This window comes from Canis aureus, chromosome X (genome assembly GCF_053574225.1).
Source record: "Canis aureus isolate CA01 chromosome X, VMU_Caureus_v.1.0, whole genome shotgun sequence".
Taxonomy (NCBI): domain Eukaryota; kingdom Metazoa; phylum Chordata; class Mammalia; order Carnivora; family Canidae; genus Canis; species Canis aureus.
Window position 1 is genome coordinate 116,730,860 of NC_135649.1, and position 21,945 is coordinate 116,752,804.

The following is a 21,945-nucleotide window of genomic DNA, read 5'->3' on the forward strand; positions in this document are numbered from 1 at the left end:
CACACACACACACACACACACACACACGCATACACACAGTTCTCTGTGCCATGTCTGGGAGGAAAGCAAACAGACTGTTCCATGGAATCCAATTTTAAAAATCTGCCTCCTAGAGTCATAGTTGAGAGTTTGGGGTTTTATTCACAAGGCTTCTCTGACTTTACCTCGTTCATCAACAATGTGACTTTTTGTTTCTTGTTTCAAGAAATGGAGGTGGTTGGGTCAAAATATTACGACTCTCTGTCTGCCCTCTCTTGTCTTCCATTTAGCAGATGTTATCCATTGAAATCGCAACGACCACTGCCTTACCCCATTGTAGGAGTTTCCTGACTCTTTCAAGAGGTGTTGGCTGTTTTCCTTTTAACGTACGCACAGCATGACTGAATCAAGAGGCATTATTTCAAGGGTGACACTCAGGCATAGGCAAAAGCATTATTGGCTAGCATGTGAGGGAACTTCTGGTTTTCTCCATCCATGCACTTTGTTGACGTCTGTGTATGATTTGCAGGGCGCGATGTCAGTGGATTCTATCACAGATCTTGATGACAATCAGTCTCGCCTGCTAGAAGCTTTACAACTCTCCTTGCCGGCCGAGGCTCAGAGTAAAAAAGAAAAAGCCAGAGATAAGAAGCTCAGTCTGAATCCTATTTACAGACAGGTCCCCAGGCTGGTGGACAGCTGCTGTCAGCATCTAGAAAAACATGGTAAGCAGACTTGTCTGTCAGCGATCGAGTATGAGAGACTTTCATTTATTCAAGCTGCGTGGATTTAAGCACCCAAGTTCAATGCCTTGTTCATTGGCTCAGTCTCTGGGCTAAAATCTCCTTTGCAAAAGGAAAGGTTACACATCTGAGTGTTTGCTTAAGAGAGCCCTGGGCGAAACCAGATTGTGGGGGACAAACGTCAACTTGATGGTGTTCGGGCCATCCAGCAACTAGGGATCCTTGGAAGTGAGCCTGGAGGCCACCGTCTGTGGGGCTGGGTCTGTCCCCAAGCCGGCCTTCAAACGGAGCCCAGCCACTTTTGTCTTTTTTAGGCATCAAGGTTACTAGCAAGGCTTCCTGTAAAAAATAAGAGTCCAGCTTCTTAAAAAAAAAAAAAGGATTGGCAAACCATTTCTTAAGTGAATAGAAAATACAGGGTTTTTGACAACAGCTTTCTATATTGCTATTTGCATTCTTGTGGAAAGATGTTCACTTCAAACTTCTTCAGAATGACCCTTTTGGCAACTCTATTCCAGTTAACATGTTGACTTAAAAATATACTTCTTTAAAAATTTTTCTGAAAATGTAGGCTTTTGGCTCATCAGACTGCCATTTCCACAATCCGACTGTTGCCTATAGTGTAGCATGCATTTTATGGACATGAAAAATTTCATTGCTTCTTTACTAGAAAAGAATACGCTCATTGTGATAAAGAGGAAAAGGAACAGAAAAGCAAAGAAAATTCTGAGGCTATCGTGGAGACATAACTACTGTTAGCTAGCATTCTCATCTAATTTTTTCTAGCAAAAGTGGGACTTTGTAAAAAAAATACTAAGGAGATATCTAAATATCTTAATCACTAGATAACATATGGATGACTTAATACAATTAATATGCACTGAAACTTTACTTGTCTATACAAAAATCTGCTTGAAGACTTATTCAGAGAGAGAGAGAGAGAGAGAGAGAGAGTGCATGAGCCAGGGGAGGGGGACAGGTGAGGGAGAGAAACCCAAGCAGACTCCTCTCTGAGCATGGAGCCTGATGCAGGACTCAGTTTCACGACCTTGAGAGCATGACCTGAGCCAAAACCAAGAGCCAGATGCTTAACCGCCTGTGCCACCCAGGTGCCCCTCTCTACAAAATTTTTATATGTACCTGTGTGTATGTGTTTATCTATCTGTCTCTTCTCCTGGGAAGGCACACTGGATGTCAAGGAAAACGTCTCAGTCATTTCAAAGTCCCAGCACCTAGTATCATGATTAATACTATGTAGGTACTCAATAAATACTACTTGCACAGAAGTATTTTTTTAAATAGCAACTAAAGGATTCAGTACTGCAAATATGTAAATTCAGCCTGAATGTCACTGTGAGGTAGAAAAAGAGACTCATACTTTTATAATTATAGTTTTTCCCTATAAAGAATGTAGAGGGTGAACTGTAAGCAGTTTAAAAAGTCCTTAGTGAGAAACTTCTACTCCAATCCTGCAAAAATCCAGTGCCAAGCTGAGTAACTGCTTATGTGAAAGAAAACTTGGTATATCTTTCTATTTTCTTTTTGAAAATGAATGCTCATGAATTATAACTTATAAAATAGCATTTCCTTTAAGCTTACTAAAAACTGGACAGTTCTTTCTTTTTTGGAATGGTTAACCTGTAGTGTAGAGCCTAAAAGAAAGAAGATTATCCTGGGTCTTTCAAGGACCTGATTCTGTTGCTGGTTGCCATGGTGCTTAGCTCCAGACAAATACAAGATGTATTCAAATACAAATAGATATTAATCTTGGTCACTTGAAACCAATGAAAAAAGGGCAAACCTTAAAAAACAATTCTTTCATAAGACTTTATTTGCCCATTTGGGAAATGGGTAGGAGAGAGTTTGATTCACTTTAGCCTTATAAACATTTGTCAAAGATCTTTTCATTCCCTCCGTAATTGGTCTTGGACAGTTATCTTGACTCCATCTGCATCTGTGTACACCACCCTTCCCCACTTACATTTCACCCAGATGCTTTCTGTACTATTAGCTCAAAATTTCTTAAGCATCCTCAATTTCCCAGAAGCACAAATTAAAACAAAAACAAAAACAAAAAAAGACTACCGCCACCACTACCACCACCACCAACAAAACCAGACAATATACTGGAGACTCAAGCCCTATTATGTTTCTGGGATTTCAGCTGATGTTGGGGTGGGGCGTCCTGCTTATCCTGCCTGCCCTCTTTGCTTGAATTCCCTAAGCCTCATATCCAGGTGCTCTGGGGTCAAGTTCCCATTCCAGTTTCTGATGAATAGGAGAGAAAGGTGATTGCGTCGATTTCTGGGACAAGCCACAGCCAAGTCACGTTCCTCTGCCAGATTGATGCCTTTTTTCATGTATTCCTGTCTTTATCAGTGACTGTCTTAAGTAGTCAAGGTTACTAAATGCCTAGATTGTATCTCCTCTTAGAGGAAAGTCACCATGTAGCTGATGTCAGAGAATGGCATAGGATGTCTGAGGCCTGCCAGTTGCTCCACCTGGAAACAAACCAGCAAACAAAGAGAGATTTTAAAATATCTAATATCTAATCAGTTGAGATACACAGAAATGATAGCACTTGATCACTGTCTCATTTTTTCAATTACAGCCATTTTTGCTGAGCGAAAAAGTACTACCATTGAGGAAATAATGTCATAGAAATGGGCATTTCTGGGGACGCCTGGGGGGCTCAGCGGTTGAGTGTCTGCCTTCAGCTCAGGTCATGGTCCCAGGTCCTGGGATCAAGTCACGCATGGAGCTCCCCTGGGGGAGCCCACTTCTCCCTCTGCCTATGTCTCTGCCTCTCTCTGTATGTCTCTCGTGAATAAATAAATAAAAATAAATTCCTTAAAAAAAAAAGAAAGAAATGGGCATTTCTGAAGAGCCTAGAGGGACTCAGCTCAATGAATAAATAATCTCTCCTGTGTAGAGAGTGCTCTTATGATATTTCACTTCTGTAGAAAATTCAACTATTCAGAAACCATCAGCAAATAAGAAAATAAATGCAGCCAAAATTAAAATTGCTAATACCTGCTATTATATTAAAATTTTCTATGTCATGCAAAGGAGACTCATTCAGTTCAGTCAGGATCTGTTTCTCACCACATAATAGATGCCATATATGCCTCTAAGTGCTTTGTATGCATTAATTAATTGAATCATTGCATAACTTTTCAGGTGGATGCTCATTATGCTCCTTTTGCAGGTGAAAAAGTATAATTCTGGAGTGATTCTAAATAGCTTGTCTTGTTTGCAAGCTCCCAGAGAGGTAGAAGCAATAGATTAGACTGAGGGTTGGGGTTGGCCCCACTTATGAGGCAGACAAACTGAGAGCAGTAACAAGGAAGGTACAGAGGTCTTTTGAAAATAGACGCAGAGCAAAATGCCACCCAAGGGCAAAGCACCAGTATGTGATTATGCAAATCAGGAATAATTAGCCTCCCGCCATGATTCTCTCAAATTATTTTGCAAGTTCAGGATACCATTTATAAGATACGGAACTGATAAATGGGATTTATGGATTTATAATTATATTTATAAATGGTTTGTAATTATAGATGCTATCTTTCCCAGCTGAAAAGCCCTGGAAAACCAAACAAAAGGGGCTTATACTTAATACATAATGTGGCAAGACCATAACATAAATATACAAAAAAGATATCTATCTCCTATTTCCTGGGTGAGAGCAATAGTCAGTTACATACTCTAACAATAAAATAATTCATTCGTATTAATATCAAAAATATACCCAGAGTATCTGTAAAAAGAAGCAAGAACATTCTGCGAAGTTCTACCAAGAGATCTAAACCATGATTTAAACAAACTAAGATGTTTACTTTGTTTCTCGATGGAAAGAAATAATGTCATAAACGTCGTAATTCTTTCCGATTTCATTATGTGTTGTACTAGTCTGAACTATTTCAGTGGCAAGAGAGAGGAACCCAGATAAAACTAGATTAAGCAAAGCACACCCACCCCAAAATCTTATTTACATGCTGGAAGTCTCAGTGTTATATCTAGATTCAGGCACAGCTGGATCCAGGATTCAAATGATGCCAGGAGACCATGAGTCTGTTTGCTGGCTTTACTCTCAGAACAGCTCTCTTCCCATGGCTAGAAAATGTCCATTGGCAACTCTAAACCAGCATCGCCCTCATAGCGGACTATCCCAAGTGAAGAGAAAATGAGCCACCAATGAAAAAATAAATGTAGATGATGATCATCAGTGGCGGTAATTAATGGCTTACATAGGAAGAGGAGGGCCGTTCAGACATTCTGTGCCCCCTGAAGGAAGGAAGTACATAATACTCCTTAGGAAGCATTCTTGCCCCCCCTCCCAAATCAAACCTGAATCAAAGAAAACTCTGGGTCAACTATGTAAAAAGAAAAATCACACACACACACACACACACACACCTGGAGAAAAGGCTGGATAGAAATCAATTTTAAGAGTGGTTATTTCTGCATCAGGTATTTTAAACAGTATATTATGTTTTACAATTTTCTGCATCTTACAGATTTTCTTTAATAAGTGCTTGTTTTAATTAAAATTAGCAAAAACAAGATATGTCTATTTTTAACATTGATAAGGAGCTAAGAATTCAGATAAAATGCACGTTTAGTTATTTTGAATAATAAAGAAAATATTACTTTTTTCGTATGGAGAAGATGTGGAAATACAAATATCACATGAAAACGTTTTCATCAGGAACGTTTACCATGCCTTGGCCCTGGCTCCTAGAGGGCTAAGCTTCAGATGAAAAAGCAGCTGTGCTTTTCGTGCTTTTCGTGCGCTGCTGCACTGTTACTGTTTTGCATGTTGCGGCTTGGTGCTGACATTCTTTTCTACGTCTGTGGCGATCTCCTCCACTTTCAAGCCATGAAACAGGACTGTTGATTTTCTTTGCTTCTTTGCAGGCCTCCAGACGGTGGGGATATTCCGAGTTGGAAGCTCAAAAAAGAGAGTGAGACAAGTAAGTGAAAAGTGAACGCTATCGTGCACATTTCGCTTGACTTTCTTTTTTTATAATAAATTTATTTTTTATTGGTGTTCAATTTACCAACATACAGAATAACACCCAGTGCTCATCCGGTCAAGTGCCCCCCTCAGTGCCCCGTCACCCATTCACCCCCACCCCCACCCTCCTCCCCCACCACCACCCCCAGTTCGTTTCCCAGAGTTAGGAGTCTCTCATGTTCTGTCTCCCTTTCTGATATTTCCCACACATTTCTTCTCCCTTCCCTTATTCCCTTTCACTATTATATATATTCCCCAAATGAATGAGAACATACAATGTTTGTCCTTCTCCGATTGACTTACTTCACTCAGCATAATACCCTCCAGGTCCATCCACGTCCAAGCAAATGGTGGGTATTTGTCATTTCTAATGGCTGAGGAATATTCCATTGTATCCATAGACCACAGCTTCTTTATCCATTCATCTTTCGATGGACACCGAGGCTCCTTCCACAGTTTGGCTATTGTGGACATTGCTGCTATAAACATCGGGGTGCAGGTGTCCCGGCATTTCATTGCATCTGTATCTTTGGGGTAAATCCCCAGCAGTGCAATTGCTGGGTCGTAGGGCAGGTCTACTTTTAACTCTTTGAGGAACCTCCACACAGTTTTCCAGAGTGGCTGCACCAGTTCACATTCCCACCAACAGTGCAGGAGGGTTCCCCTTTCTCCACATCCTCTCCAACATGTGTGGTTTCCTGTCTTGTTAATTTTCCCCATTCTCACTGGTGTGAGGTGGGATCTCATTGTGGTTTTGATTTGTATTTCCCTGATGGCAAGTGATGTGGAGCATTTTCTCATGTGCATATTGGCCATGTCTATGTCTTCCTCTGTGAGATTTCTGTTCATGTCTTTTGCCCATTTCATGATTGGATTGTTTGTTTCTTTGGTGTTGAGTTTAATAAGTTCTTTATAGATCTTGGAAACTAGCCCTTTATCTGATACGTCATTTGCAAATATCTTCTCCCATTCTGTAGGTTGTCTTTGAGTTTTGTTGACTGTATCCTTTGCTGTGCAGAAGCTTCTTATCTTGATGAAGTCCCAATAGTTCATTTTAGCTTTTGTTTCTTTTGTCTTCATGGATGTATCTTGCAAGAAGTTACTGTGGCTGAGTTCAAAAAGGGTGTTGCCTGTGTTCTCCTCTAGGATTTTGATGGAATCTTGTCTCACATTTAGCTCTTTCATCCATTTTGAGTTTATCTTTGTGTATGGTGTAAGAGAGTGGTCTAGTTTCATTCTTCTGCATGTGGATGTCCAATTTTCCCAGCACCATTTATTGAAGAGACTGTCTTTCTTCCAATGGATAGTCTTTCCTCCTTTATCGAATATTAGTTGACCATAAAGTTCAGGGTCCATTTCTGGGTTCTCTATGTTCCATTGATCTATGTGTCTGTTTTTGTGCCAGTACCACACTGTCTTGATTACCACAGCTTTGTAGTGCAACCTGAAATCTGGCATTGTGATGTCCCCAGATATGGTTTTCTTTTTTAAAATTCCCCTGGCTATTCGGGGTCTTTTCTGATTCCACACAAATCTTAAAATAATTTGTTCTAACTCTCTGAAGAAAGTCCATGGTATTTTGATAGGGATTGCATTAAATGTGTAAATTGCCCTGGGTAACATTGACATTTTCACAATATTAATTCTGCCAATCCATGAGCATGGAATATTTTTCCATCTCTTTGTGTCTTCCTCAATTTCTTTCAGAAGTGTTCTATAGTTTTTAGGGTATAGATCCTTTACCTCTTTGGTTAGGTTTATTCCTAGGTGTCTTATGCTTTTGGGTGCAATTGTAAATGGGATTGACTCCTTAATTTCTCTTTCTTCAGCCTCATTGTTAGTGTATAGAAATGCCACTGATTTCTGGGCATTGATTTTGTATCCTGCCACACTACCAAATTGCTGTATGAGTTCTAGCAATCTTGGGGTGGAGGCTTTTGGGTTTTCTATGTAGAGTATCATGTCATCAGCGAAGAGGGAGAGTTTGACTTCTTCTTTGCCAATTTGAATGCCTTTAATGTCTTTTTGTTGTCTGATTGCTGAGGTTAGGACTTCCAGTACTATGTTGAATAGCAGTGGTGAGAGTGGACATCCCTGTCTTGTTCCTGATCTTAGGGGAAAGGCTCCCAGTGCTTCCCCATTGAGAATATCTGCTGTGGGCTTTTTGTAGATGGCTTTTAAGATGTCGAGGCATGTTCCCTCTATCCCTACACTCTGAAGCGTTTTGATCAGGAATGGATGCTGTATTTTGTCAAATGCTTTCTCTGCATCTAATGAGAGGATCAGATGGTTCTTGGTTTTTCTCTTGCTGATATGATGAATCACATTGATTGTTTTACGAGTGTTGAACCAGCCTGTGTCCCGGGGATAAATCCTACTTGGTCATGGTCTCTTGACTTTCAATTCAGTGACCTCATGCACGGTTCAAGCTTCTGCAAATTCATTTCTGAGTAGCTCTTCTGTATCCTCCCACCAAATACAGTATAACTGAGTCCCAAGAGGTGAAAGGCAGCTACTCAGAAGCTCAGGGAGGTCGTGATAGAGTTAGGATCAAACACTTGAAAGCAAAACATTTGGATGTATCCTTGGCAGGTAAAGACCTCTTATTGCAACTGTAAAAGCAGGAGATTCAGAGAGCGCCTAATCAGTAAGGGATAATATGTAGAAAACAATTGTCTAGCACTTGTTTTTACTAAAATGCGATGTGAAGGAGGCCATTAACATTCCCTTCGTATAAGATGCTCTGTTTATAGTTTTGCTTTCTCAAAAAGAAATCATCGTTATCATATTTCTGAGGAACCACTGACCCACTGACCCCCAACTCATTTTTCATGTGGGGACCATGCTCCTTGGTTTCCTTCAGCGCCGTGCAACATTCTTGAGACAGAAGTTTGATACTAGACCTTTGGGAATCTGTCACCGTGACCGGGCAGGCATCTGTGTTCACGAGGGCATCTTCACAAAAGGCAAACCACCCTTTCTTTGGCTAAAGCAAAATTAAAACATTATGCTTCCTCTATTGGGTTCCAACAGAAAGAAGCAAGGAACTCAGCAACTCAAAAAAATGAAACCAAATGAAAATAATTTCTAGCCGATGAAGCTGAAGATATATTTATTTGTATTATTGAAACTAATGGAAATAAATGTTTCCTGATACTTCTTTTTTCGTTGAGATAAAAGGGGCTTCCAAAAGGACTACTTTTTCTGTTTATTTGGTGGGACCTCTTTATTTCCAATAGTCACATAAGAGACTACTGAGCAACATTTAACATTTCGCAACGGGGCTCGCAAGGAGGAAAATAGCATGATAATAACATTTTGGGGCCCTCTCGCCTGAGCAGAGCTACAGACTATTTTCAAAACATTATCTTATTGACTCCACCCACCAGCTGTGAGAGTGGCCCCTTCACCCACTTCTTTGTAGGCTTAGAGAAATTACGAGACTTAATTCAAGACCGCACACTTCGCCCCGTGTCTAATTTCAAGATCAGTGTTAAATTCAAGATCACACAATTTAGATTAAGCTTCTTTCCACGGCCCATTCTTTCCTCATGTGTGTGCTCAGGGCAGAAACGTGGCGTGTTTGAATGATCACGAATGATGGGAGTGGTGCCAAGTGAAGACTTTTTGGTTCTGGCTGCCCGCTGCACACTAATGATGAGTTGCCTGGAATCCGTGGGCAGTTCAGGACAGTAATGGTCATTCCCATCAGGTGGAGAGGTGGCCGGTGTCAGAAATTATTCCTCAGTTATGTCTGGATCCACCGAAGTGAAAACCTTTGCATAGAGATTTATTGAAGGATTATCAAATCAAAATACAATGTGTGGTTATTGAGACTTAGACTTCCAGTGTGCAGTATGCTCTCGCTCACCATTTTATCTCGAACATCACTTCTCAGCACCCTACAGTTTTTATTCAGGACAGTTGTCACAATATTAACAGCTAATTAATCATTTGTGGGATTACCAGGTGCTCACCAGTCTCTCTATTAGGCTGAGAGCTGGGGGAGGGTAGGATGTTGTCTCCTTATTCCCTGGTGTACTTTGAGAGCCTATACCTTGGCCTGGTAGACAGGAAGCTGAATGAATGGATGAGTGAGCGACTGAACCAATAAACTCTTGTAGAAACTTATTGCATAGAGGGGATTCGTGAACTCACAAAATTATTTCTACAGCAGAAAACAATACATAGGAGAAGTTGAGCTGTCACTCGCAGACATAAGCTGTAGAGTTAGGACTCCCTTCCTCTCACTGTTGTTTTCCTGTTGTCATAAATGACCTCCTGTAGTGATTAAGGCAGGGAATCCTTTTGGGAATTGTTAATAAGACTATTTTGACAAATCTCAGACAGCTTTTATTTAGTAATTGTCATCTTTTGAGACTTAGTCACAAATGACTTGTCAGGGTTTTTTTTTTTTTAAGGATTTTATTTATTTATTCATGAGAGACAGAGAGAGAGAGGCAGAGACACAGGGAGAGGGAGAAGCAGGCTCCCTGCGAGGAACCCGATGTGGGACTCAATCCCGGACCTGGGGATCATGCCCTGAGCCAAAGGCAGATGCTCAACCCCTGAGCCACCCAGGCGTCCCCTTGTCAGGGTTTTTAATTTCATCATTTGCAGGGGGAAAAAATTGCTTTCTTGCTGAGTATTTCTGTAAAATGTCAAAATTCCAACCTGGTAGGATCGCTGACATGCAAAACTGCTGTATGATAGATTAATTCCTCCCTCCCACATTTACTGCTGACCTAACCCCTTAGCTCTTCCTCCCAACCTTCTGGATGTCATTATCAAGCCCTCTGCTTGCATCATTAACAGGAAACTTACAGATATAGTTATTTAATAGTGTGTGTGTATATATATATATATTTTTTTTTTTCATGGCTGGGTTGCATAGGCTCTGTAGATCATGGTGACATGTCCTTTTCTTCTCCTTTTCGGTGTCTGTGTAAGCTCAACACTAGATACTGCATGTCACGGCACTTTGTTGGCTGGGTGCTGCACATTGAGGTGTGATGTTATAAGACTGCACTTAAACCATTATTTTTCCAGTTACGTGAGGAATTTGACCGTGGGGTCGATGTGTCTCTGGAGGAAGAGCACAGCGTTCATGATGTGGCTGCCTTGCTGAAGGAGTTCCTGAGGGACATGCCGGACCCCCTTCTCACCAGGGAGCTATACACAGCCTTCATCAATACTCTCTGTGCGTAATACAGCCATTAGCGGGAATGTTCCCTGGATTACTGGGATGCCTGACTCACTCATCGAACCTTGTGCATGTGTTTCTCAATAACTCAAAAAAAAAAGATTTTATTTATCTATTTGACAGAGCGAACAAGGGGGAGCATAAATAGGGGAAGTGGCAGGCAGAGGGCGAGGGAGAAGCAGGCTCCCCGTTCAGCAGAGAGCCCAACATGAAGCTCGATCCCAGGATCCCGGGGTCATGATCTGAGCTGAAGGCAGGTGCCCAACCAGCTGAGCTCCCCAGGCGCCCCTTTCCCAATAACCTTTTTTGTTGTTGTTCTCTTATTTATTGGTTTCTCGTGAGTGGGCTATTTGGGGGAATTTTCTGAGATTTACCATGGGGAGAATTAGCAAGAGGACGGTTGAAATAAATAAGAATTCGAGATGCTTTCAAGTGACCCTCGCCCAGTAGAGAGTGCTATAAATTGATGCTTTGGCGTCATGGCAGGAGTTTGTATTCAGTCCGTGCCTAAAAATGAGTTTGCATTTCTGGTACGAGGATGGAGGGAAAGACAGGAACCCAGAGTGAGAAGGGGGCAGGCAACCTTCCAGGGAAAGCAGGACGGCAGAGGCCGGGGCCAGGACTTCCAGTGTGGCTGCTCCAGGGCTGTGGACACAGACCCCACGGAGGAGAGAAGGAGGACGAGGGGGAGGAGGAACAGGCCAGGGCTGTGGCAGTCTCCGTATATTTCTTCCTCCGATGCCACACTTGAGACAGGATCACGAAAGAGAGCAAAGACGCTGTCACTGTGCTGTGTCTTTGGTCATCACCAACAAAACGTCGATTCCTGCATATTGCTCAACAGAAGAGGGCCTCAAATCTGCTATAAACTCAACTTTTTCGAATGTTCCCCAATTCCCAGTCATTGTTAGTAAATATTTACCGACAATGAAGGACTGTGACCCACAAAGTAAATGATGAGTAATGCCAGGGAAGGGAGGGAGAAGAAAGTAAGGGGAACTAAGCCACCTTTCTACCTGGGATGATCATCTCACTCTAGATGTTACATTTCCCCAGGTCTTCTTGATCTTTCTGTCCTCCGCAGGACTGTGTGCTAGACTGCCAAGCCGATGGGAGGATGGGTGGCGTGGCATGTGACTCGCCTGGCTAGTAATCCCTTCTGAAAGCGGTTACCAGGGGCCCCTTCTTGGAAGCTGAGTGGTGGTACCTGACTCAGAATGCCTCCTTTTGCCTTGCTTAGTGTTGGAGCCTGAGGAACAGCTGGGCACCCTGCAGCTCCTCATCTACCTTCTACCTCCCTGTAACTGCGACACGCTCCACCGTCTCCTGCAATTCCTCTCCATGGTGGCCAGGCATGCCAACGACAACGTCAGCAAAGATGGGCAAGAGGTATGATGCACCCCCACTGCGGCCCTACATGCTACGACTCCTCTTGCTTCTGGTGGTGAAAGGGTGGGCCATCAGCCTGATTGGCTGTTTTGCTTGGAGGAAATGACACCTGCCCTTTCCCTACCCAGCTGATGATATAGAATGAGAACTAGTGCAGGCTTTACTCTGGAGGGACAGTTCCTAAGAGCATGTAGGCAATTAACATCCTGTGTTCTAAGAATGCTTCTAAACGGTTCTCTCCTTTTCATGATGGTGCCTCATGCAAGACTTGACTTTCCATTTGTGGGAAGAAGACGAGCAGTGAGCTACAGAGGTGTTTACAGCCATGGAGAAACGGAGTAATGGGGATGGGGGGAAGGCTGTCCTTGTAATTAATTTGATCCGCTTCCGTAATTTGGAGTGCAAATGTGATGTCACCGCATTATTCTTCCAGTTTGTTCCTCAAGCTCCCATCTGCCCTGTAGCTAGAAGTCTAATGTCCTCCTTTTGAGAGGTCCTTTCTCTCCTTATGCCCTTTTCCTCAAATAGACTGGCTTAATGCCACGGAGAGTCAGTCCTGCTTCCAAATTAGGTGGAGAAGGAACTAGAAGGTCTGATCTGCTCTCACCATGCATCTCGATGCCACAGGGTGTCAGCTGCTGGACAGATTCTGTGCACAGTCCCATGAGTCCTTCTGGGTTGTTTCCATTGAATCTGGTCCCCATTCAGGCCCTAGTGTGACCCCCTTCCCTGTCCATTTGAGGTCCTAGACTCTGGTTCTCTTAGGTCACCACACATATTCTTCAGGATGTTTTTTGATTCCACCCTTGGACAAGGGAGACTCTGGCCTCAATTTTAGGTGACCATTTAGGAAGCAACCTATGTAATCTTCACCTTAACAAGAGATCTGTTTCCCTTTTTGGTACCATGCAGTCAAATTTCTCCTTGACCTTGGATTCCCAGGGTGATCTCAGACCCTTTACTATGCTAACAAGCATTGCAAGTCAAACACAAAGAGGCCAGAGGCATTCCAAACTTACCTCACCCCAGAAACTTTTCTTTTAAATTCTTGTTAAGTAGAACTCCATTCTATTGTGGATTCAGTTCTGTATTTATCAATTTTCCTTCCTAAAAATCATGGTCAATTTTTATTTTTTTATTATTTATTTATTTTTTTAAATTTTTTCACTTTGATCCAGAAAGGCAATTCTGCATTTCTTATCATCGTCCTCGCTACTGGTATAAGATTGGAACTTCCCTGAGTTAGCCATGTATCATGTATCTCTATCGTAGTTATAATTAGTGAAACTTCTGCTGGCTTCAGGCTTCATAATATGGCACTGACACCTGATTTCAGCAGACACAGCTCTTCCGGGGATATACTATAATTCTCATAATTGTTAAGTGGTTATATTACCCGTCTGGGTGTCATCCTTTATCAGCTACAGATAGAACACAAGCTATAGAATCATCTGCTTAATGATTGGGTAGAGGCAGAGCCCTGTCTGTGTTCCAAGGCGTGCCAGTTGCTTCTCTGATGCTTCTGAAGTACGATGCGAGTAGTCAGGTCTTAGGTGACCAAGGAGGCATTGAGGAAAGCAGAAAGTCCAATTGAAGTCACTCTTGCTTTTTTAGAATTGTTTTCAGATACACGTCCAAATGCTGAACAAGACTCCATCGCCTGTGCCAAAAAAAAAAAGAAACTCCTCTTGGATGGGTACAAACCCAGCTTGGCAGGCTGGAATACTAGCTAGCATTTCTCTGTCTCCTACCTCGTGCTGGCTGCATGCGTGACAGTTAATCCTCCACTACACAAGGCAGATACCGTTGCTCCCATGTTTCAGAGGTGGAAGCTGAGGACTAGAGGGGTTAAGTAACTGAGCCAGTGTCCCACAGGGAGCTCCACTTACGGTTGCGCAGGTTGCGCATTTGTGCATTTCACAACTCTGGGGGCGGCGCCATGGACCCCACAGGCACTGTGGATCTGCACGGTTAGTAAGACAATATCCCAGAAGATGGCAGGAAAATATGTTGAGGAAGGGGCTCCTTTTTCTAATTCACACAAAACTGTCATATGGATAGTGGTAGGGTCGATCCAGTGACCAGTAAAGTCGTAGCGGTGGCTCAAACCCAAACTGGTCTCGCTTACTAAGAGCAGAAATCTGGAACAGGAATTAGGAGAACCCCTCCACTGAGGGGTCTAGTTCAGGGTTTCCCAGCCTCCCTATGATCGATATTTGAGACCAGGTAACTGCTGGAGGGGCTGCCCTGTGCATTAGGGATGCTTTAGCAGCATCCCCGGCCTTTACACACTTGACGCCAGTAGCAGCTCCCCACCGCACCCCAGTTATGACAACCAAAAGCATCTCTAGATGTTTCCAAGTATCCTGTGGGGGGTGGCAGGAGGGGGGCAAAGTCCCCCCTGTTTGAGAGTGCTCGGTCACTTTATAACGAACTGACCATGTGTTCTTGAAGAAATCTGTTAACCTTCCTAAACCTGACTTTCCTTATCTGAACTTTGTGGATAAAATTCTTCACCTGGCCCTGCACCGTGGCTCAGAAGACAAGTTTACTCTAAGGAATATGAAAATATCCTGGTAACAGCAGCGTTGTACAGGGAAGCAAGAGTTTGCGAGTGTTTCTAGCCACTCTTGACCTAAACCTTGAGTCAAAACGAAGGACTGGTAAAGGTTGGGGCAGCAGGGGAAATAGGAGGAGAGGCGGCTTGGGTGGAATGGTGAGAAGTCACAGGCAGACGGGTAGCCCACGCAGCCATCTGAGATCGGAGTAAAGGCTGTGGAGTGGGAAGGTCGCGATGAGGTATGGGGGCAATTAGGCTGTGTTCACAGAGTGCTGAATGCCTTCGTAAGAGGTGGGTGCTTTTTTCTTTAAGCCCCGAATATGTGGAGGGATTCCACTAAGGATTCCACTACCCCCATGCTGTAGATCGGTTAGAGGCAGGGAGAGAGCGAGTTGGGAAGCTTGTGTGTGCACAGCCATGCGGAAGACAGCAATTCACATTGTCACTGTCCAGGCAACAGTGGCCTCGGTGTTTGGCTCACATCCATCCTGAGCACATATCTAGTTCCTCTAGACAAGTGAGTGTCGTTTGGGAATTGTCACCTTACTGTTCCTGGGAGGCTGTGACCTCTCGGAGGTGGAGGAGGTGAGGACACGGGGCGAATATAGAATTAGGGAAGGCAGTGCAGAGTCACTCCAGAGCTTCGGAGAGAAAGTGGTGAACATGGGCCAGAGAAGTTTGGAGTGCGCAGGGATGGGGGTTAGCTAAAGACCCCTCTGGTAGAAGTTAAGAGTAGAAGGAGAGGAGCCAGAGAGAGAGCCAGAGAAAGGTTGTTTGCTTAATATTTTATTGGTGGCTTGGCATGAGCACAGGGAGAATAGAGGGTGGATGCCCTGCAGTGAGGCAAAACTCGAACTGTAAAACACACTCAAGAAACAGAGCAGTTGGGGCACCTGGGTGGCTCAGTGGTTGAGCCTCTGACTTCGGCCCAGGGTGTGATCCCGGGGTCTTGAGATCAAGTCCCGCATCGGGCCCCCTGCATGGAGCCTGCTTCTCCCTCAGCCTGTGTCTCTGCCTCTCTCTGTGTGTCTCTCATGAATAAATAAATAAAATCTTTAAAAGAAAAAAAAAAAACAACAGAGCAGTTTTCAACTTTTTCTCTTCCCTCTCTGCTGGTTGGAGTCAGATGTGTTCTCTCCCTGCTGGGTAGTTGTTATGGCTTGGAACACGAAGAAACAGAGCCAGAGCATCAAGTAGTTTGGAGGCACACACACGCTGTGTCAGCGCCTTGCCGCATGACCCTATGTCTACAAAATAGAGGAAGAGGGAAGAGAACAAGGTTGGGTGGGGGAGGTCTGACTGAGCTCCCTCCTCTAGAAAATGAGCATCATATTTGCTTTCAGATTGGCACTTCCAACTTACTGCATCATTGACTAATAGGATGTTAGAGACTTTGGAAAGAAGGGCATGAGAAAATTTGTTGGAGGGACAATCAGTGCTTTTCTTAGGAAAATCAAATCATGGTGTTGCACTATCTGGGTTTGCTTTGTCTCTTTCCATTTTATTTGCTTTGCTCCTTGAGGAAAAGAGAAATTCCCAAATGTAAGAAAGATTTCATTTCTTCTCGAGAGAATATTGCAGGAGCATAATTGAAAGCTCTCGGGCAGTGGTTTTTCCAGTTGTCCAAGACCCCTTGGACGTGGTATTGCAGGGGAAATGTGGTGTGAAGATGCGCTTGGCTGGTGAGAGGGCCCGTAGCTGGCCTTCGGTTCCTCAAAGGGTCTACGAGGCAGAAAAGAAGTTCCAAGCCACCAACAGAAAGCTGGCTTACAGATCTCTGAGGAGGTGCATACCTGCAGGAAATGGGTGGTCGGCTCCGGAACTGGAGCAGGCCCAGTACCTCACTCTCCTCACCCCGATCCCGGCCCCGCTTTAAAGTTTAGTCTTCTCATTGCCCCACACTGACAGAGGCCACCGGGGAGGCTGACCCGTGGGAGGCACAGGCTCCGGAGGAAGATGCAGGGTGGCTTTCCGGCTCCACCCGCCTCCTGGCTCCAGGCTCTGGGCATCACTTCCCTGTCTGTAAAAAAGGACAACAGCCCAGCTGCTTCGTGAGCTTATAGTGCAAAAGAATCAAAATAGCCTGTGGAAAGTTCCTGGTTGGGTGCCTGTAGGTGCTAGACTTGTAATAAATGTGAAGGACTCATACTAGGTTTAGAAAGGATCTAGGATGCTTCTTTAGCGAGGACAAAGTGGTTCCTTTAATTTTTTAAAAAAACTTTATTTTTTTCATGAGAAACACGCAGAGAGAGGCAGAGACATGGGCAGAGGGAGAAGCAGGCTCCCTGCGGGGAGCCCGATGTGGGACTCGATCCCGGGACCCTGGGATCATGACCTGGGCTGAAGGCAGACGCTCAACTACTGAGCCACCAGGGCGTCCCTAAAGTTGTTTCTCTAATTGGCTGGCTAATAATTAACTAATGAACTGACCCCAAGTGCACGTGCTGTTACCTAGACACAGAGCTACCTAGATGCTGAACCACGAGCAGCCAAGGTGGAGGCTGTCTGGCTCCACAAGTCAAGTTCCGATCTCAAAGACGGTAAAATGAAAACAAATCAGAACAAAACAAAAAAGCGTTAACAAACCACAGCAGCACACTCTGCAGCTGGAATCTGTGTGCCATTTTACAGACGGATTGGATTGCGTTCCCAGAATAGCAACAGGAGAAGGAGGGAACGGAAACAGAGTTCTGGACTGTCCTTGTGCTAAACATTCTTTTAGAAGAAAACAAAACTCTCCTATTTGTGAATGTTAACCAAAAAAAAAAAAAAAAAAAAAAGGGAAAACCCTGCTATGAGTTTAAGAGGGGAAGGGGAAACACTCCAAGTGCCTGAATTGTAAAGGGATGGATTTGAAAATGACACACGTTTGATTTGATCCTCAAAATTTCCAGGAAGCCATAAATTTCCAGGAAGAGAAATGAAAAATCAAATGAAAAAAAAAAAAAAAACGGCAATTGTATATCAATGAAGTAAAACGAAGACAAAATGATTGAACAGTCATACATAAAGAGGACTTCCATGAAAATTCCCAGTGTTTACCACGTGAAAGCATTTCACTTGGCAGGAGACCCCAAAACAGGCTCACCTTCTAAAAACAGCGCATGCCCTGTGCCACGCTGGGATCGCAGGGCCCACTAGCTGCCAGCTCAGGGCTCCCCAGGACACGGGTAGGGCCCGGAGTACCTCGTGGCTGTGATGAGGCCTCACGAATTCTGTGCTGTGCACCCAGGTGCCTCTCAGAGGCTGTGCGCATCTTCCCAGGCCTAGGACCCCCACTGAGCAGCTACAGTTCCTATACTTAGCCCCGTGTTCCTAGATTTTCAACTAATATCAACAAGAGAAAGAAAAATTTGCCTAGACCAGTGGTTCTTAACCCGGGACAGTTGTGCCCGCTGGGGACATGTGGCAATGGCCCTTGCCTCCTTTTCCTGCAGAACCCTCTGCCACACTAGGGGGTGCCTTGGTGTATTTTACATGTCTCTGTCTTTGCATATGGTGTTCTTCCAACTGTGAAATTGTCCCTTGTCTCAGCTCCTCTGCTCTTCAGCCTGACAAACTCTGTTCTTCCTTCATGGTTTTGTGCAAATGTTGTCGTCTCTTTGGAGTGTCCCTGGGGCGTCCAGAGTTGATGGCTTCATACTCTGGACTCACTCCTTGTGATTGACAGGCTTATTTCCCCTCTGGAAAGTGCACTCTTTGAAATAAGGACTGTACCATGGTCATTGTTGGAAAACTTGTAAATAATTAGAATCCGTGAAAACTGTGTAGCCTACGGTAGGTCCTGAGTGTGTGATTTAGTAGAGGGATGATGGTTTGATGGATGCAGGGATATAGATGGAGGGCTGGCGGGCTGGTTGGATGGTTGGATGGATGGATGGACGGATGGACGGACATCGGCATTTCTTTTTATAAAATTTTTTTTAAGATTTTATTTATTTATTCATGAGAGACACAGAGAGAGGGAGAGAGAGAGGCAGAGACACAAGCAGAGGGAGAAGCAGGCTCCCCGCAGGGAGCCCAACGTGGGACTCGATCCCGGGACTCAAGGATCACACCCCAGGCCGAAGGCAGCACTAAACCACTGAGCCACCCGGGCTGCCCGACATCAGCATTTTTTAAAAGCAGGCAGGGTAGACATTTTATATAGTACCAGTTTCACAACAAATAACTTAGAGATGTAAAATCGTACTTCATATGCTATCAAGGGGCACCTGGGTGGCGCAGTCAGTTAAGCGTCTGCCTTCAGCTCAGATCATGACCCCAGGGTCCTGGGATCGAGCCCTGAGTTGGGCTCCCTGCTCAGCGGGGAATCCACTCCTCCCTCTCCCCCTGTCTCTCTCTCTCTCTTTCCAATAAATAAATAAAATCTTTAAAAAATATATGCTGTCGACATGACCGCCGAGCTATGAGAGTCAATCCGAGACATGAAGCAAAAGGAAAATGCTGGTGCTCCCCACGGACTCTGCCAGAGGTGATGGAGCCCTTGCGGGGGGGGGGGGGAGGGTAAAGGAAAAAGGTCCCTTGATTACTGAGCCACCCAGCAGTTTGAAGAGCAAAAATAACACCAGTCCTTGTGTTGTCCACTCTTACAGGTCACCGGGAACAAAATGACTTCTCTCAACTTGGCCACCATATTTGGACCCAACCTGCTGCACAAGCAGAAATCATCAGACAAAGAATTCACCGTCCAGAGCTCAGCCCGGGCTGAGGAGAGCACGGCCATCATCGCTGTGGTACAGAAAATGATTGAAAATTATGAAGCCCTGTTCATGGTAAGTGGCTCTTCCCAATAAGCTGCGTCGTGACGCTCTTGGGTGGCATGATGAAACTCCTGCACGCCCTCCCTGGCCTGTGGTGCTGGTCGTTGCCCGAATACCTTGGAAGGCAGGCACTTTCAGTAGAAATAGAAACGTACGGAGCTGTGACGTCACTGGAAGTTTGTGACCTCACGTTAAAACACACGTATCCCAATTGTCAATTTCATTTTGCTGTCCCCTAAACCACGGTCACGTTCTGGAGTCATTTAATTATTTTCATAGTGAGGTCCTCGCTCAAAATATCGATCAAACCCTTCTCTTGGGAATTATCTGTGGCCCCTGTGACTCCGAGTAATGCGTAACCACCCCCACCAATGGCACCTCCTCCGAGGTCAATCTTGAAGTCTTCCCTCTCGTGTCACTTCTCTGTCCCTTGAACCCCAATACTGTTCCTACTGATGTTTATCTTACTCAACATTGTGTTAGTCATTTCTGACTGTTTCCCTCCATAGTTTAAAAATCCATCTGAAACATGGGCTGTGCTCTCGTTATCTCCTCTCTGTATCCTCTGTATGCTTTTGGAAGGCCCTTCATCTGGCAGGCACTCAATAAATATTTTTTTTATTTGTATTGAATTACCAGTTCCTGTTTTCCTTCAAAAAACTGCCCTGCTTGCTCCAACTTTCCTTGAAACATGAGAACAGATGCCAAGTCTCTTCTATTTCTGTTCACCACTCCTATCGCATGTCAGAATTTACAGGAACTTTCTCCAGGTTTCCTCTCCCATTTCTCCTGTCAGTTCACAAGTGCTCACCGTAAATCTTACCTCCTCCACTGGAGCCTTGAGTGGCTTCTCCAACCAAGCATGTTAGTTCCCTCTTTTGAATCTCCTTAGTATTTTGTCTACACTTATTAATTGCCTTGCATTAGATTTCTTTCCATGCTGGTCTCTCACCAATGATTTTTTTTTTTTGTAAATTTGAGAGCCAGTGCTTTAGAATTGTTGCCCTCTGCGTCTTGCCTGTGTGATCGTGACCAAGTAACTCAGCGCCCGATAAGCGTCGGTGTCAGCGTCTGTGAAATGGGAAAACCGAAAGCACGGCCTATTTCCCAGGGTGCTTCCCAGAATCATTTGATATGTGAAAGCATTCTGCAGCCTGTAAAATTCGATGTGAATGTTAATTAATAATTTTCTTAGTTAGGCAACGTGAGCTGGCCCAAATCTCAGTACTTCGGCACAACAGACATAAATATCTTGTTGACGTAAAGTGTAATCAGATGTTTGTCAGACAGCTTTGCAGCTAACGATTTAGGGACTTCAGCTCCTCACGTCTTGAGACTCTGCAATCCCCTAGGATTTCATGGGCCCAACCCAGAAGGGCCATCCATCATGTCCACTCAAATCCCATTGCACAAGCCATGCTTAGCTATAGGGAAGCTGGGAAATGGGTTCCTTCTGGATGCTGAGGAAGAAGAGAAAATGGGTTTACCCACAGTGAAACACTCACTGTTTCGTTTTGTTTTTTAGACAAGCTTTCAGAATTAGTACAATAATTAGGTAGAACGGTATCCTGCTCCTCTTTGAGTCTCTGAAGCGCGGGCCCAGCCTGTCTGCAAACAAGAAGCTCTCGAAAAATGTGGAGTGAGTCATTGCCTGCATATAAGTTTCACACTTCAGCCCAAATCCTCATAATTAATCACATGCTAGGATGAATCAAATAACTGAACTTTCCAACATTTTCTTCAAGTTTTAAGTCACCCGTCATCTTGCCAAGTAGTCTCGGCATGACCTCATGCTCTCTGGATTTTTTTTTAAACAAAATAATACCTCTCCCCAATCTTAATTCTGTCCTCCACATTCTATATGCTAGGCCAAGTTCTTTAGCTGAAGCCACAAACCTTCAGGCATTTCTTTTCCACTCGGGATGCTAACACAGCCCTACCTGGCCACCATTTCCTGCTGCCCGGGCTACAGAAAACAGCAGCAGAATATCATCTTCCACCCTTTCCCAGCATCTTCCAAACATGCGCTGCACCTGCTGTTTTCTTGGGAGACACCGATGTCGAGAGTCTCTCGGGGAGTAGCTCATATTGGTGCTCCCCTGTTGTGGTCTTCACTTCTTGGCCAGCCCTTTCCTGGTCACCCTGTCTCACCTGCAGCCCCACCCACCCCCCTGTGTGCACCCTCACTTCCTGTTCCCCCTCCCTCGCCCCTGCCTTTCCCCCCCGAGCACTCATCACTACCAGCGCAGGGTCTCACTAGGTTCTCTTGCTTGTCCTGTGTTTCCACG

General features: G+C 44.4%; 1 protein-coding gene across 4 annotated transcripts in view; it reads left to right on the plus strand.

Annotated features, from left to right (window-relative positions):
• ARHGAP6 (Rho GTPase activating protein 6) overlaps positions 1-21,945 on the plus strand; it is a 481,194-nt gene that overhangs the window by 429,176 nt on the left and 30,073 nt on the right. For all 4 annotated transcript variants that reach the window (XM_077889547.1, XM_077889549.1, XM_077889548.1 and 1 more), the window contains exons 5-9: positions 509-704; positions 5,643-5,698; positions 10,792-10,942; positions 12,186-12,334; positions 19,490-19,669. In XM_077889547.1, the coding sequence (XP_077745673.1) occupies positions 509-704; positions 5,643-5,698; positions 10,792-10,942; positions 12,186-12,334; positions 19,490-19,669 (732 nt within the window). The remainder of the gene's footprint in view (positions 1-508; positions 705-5,642; positions 5,699-10,791; positions 10,943-12,185; positions 12,335-19,489; positions 19,670-21,945) is intronic.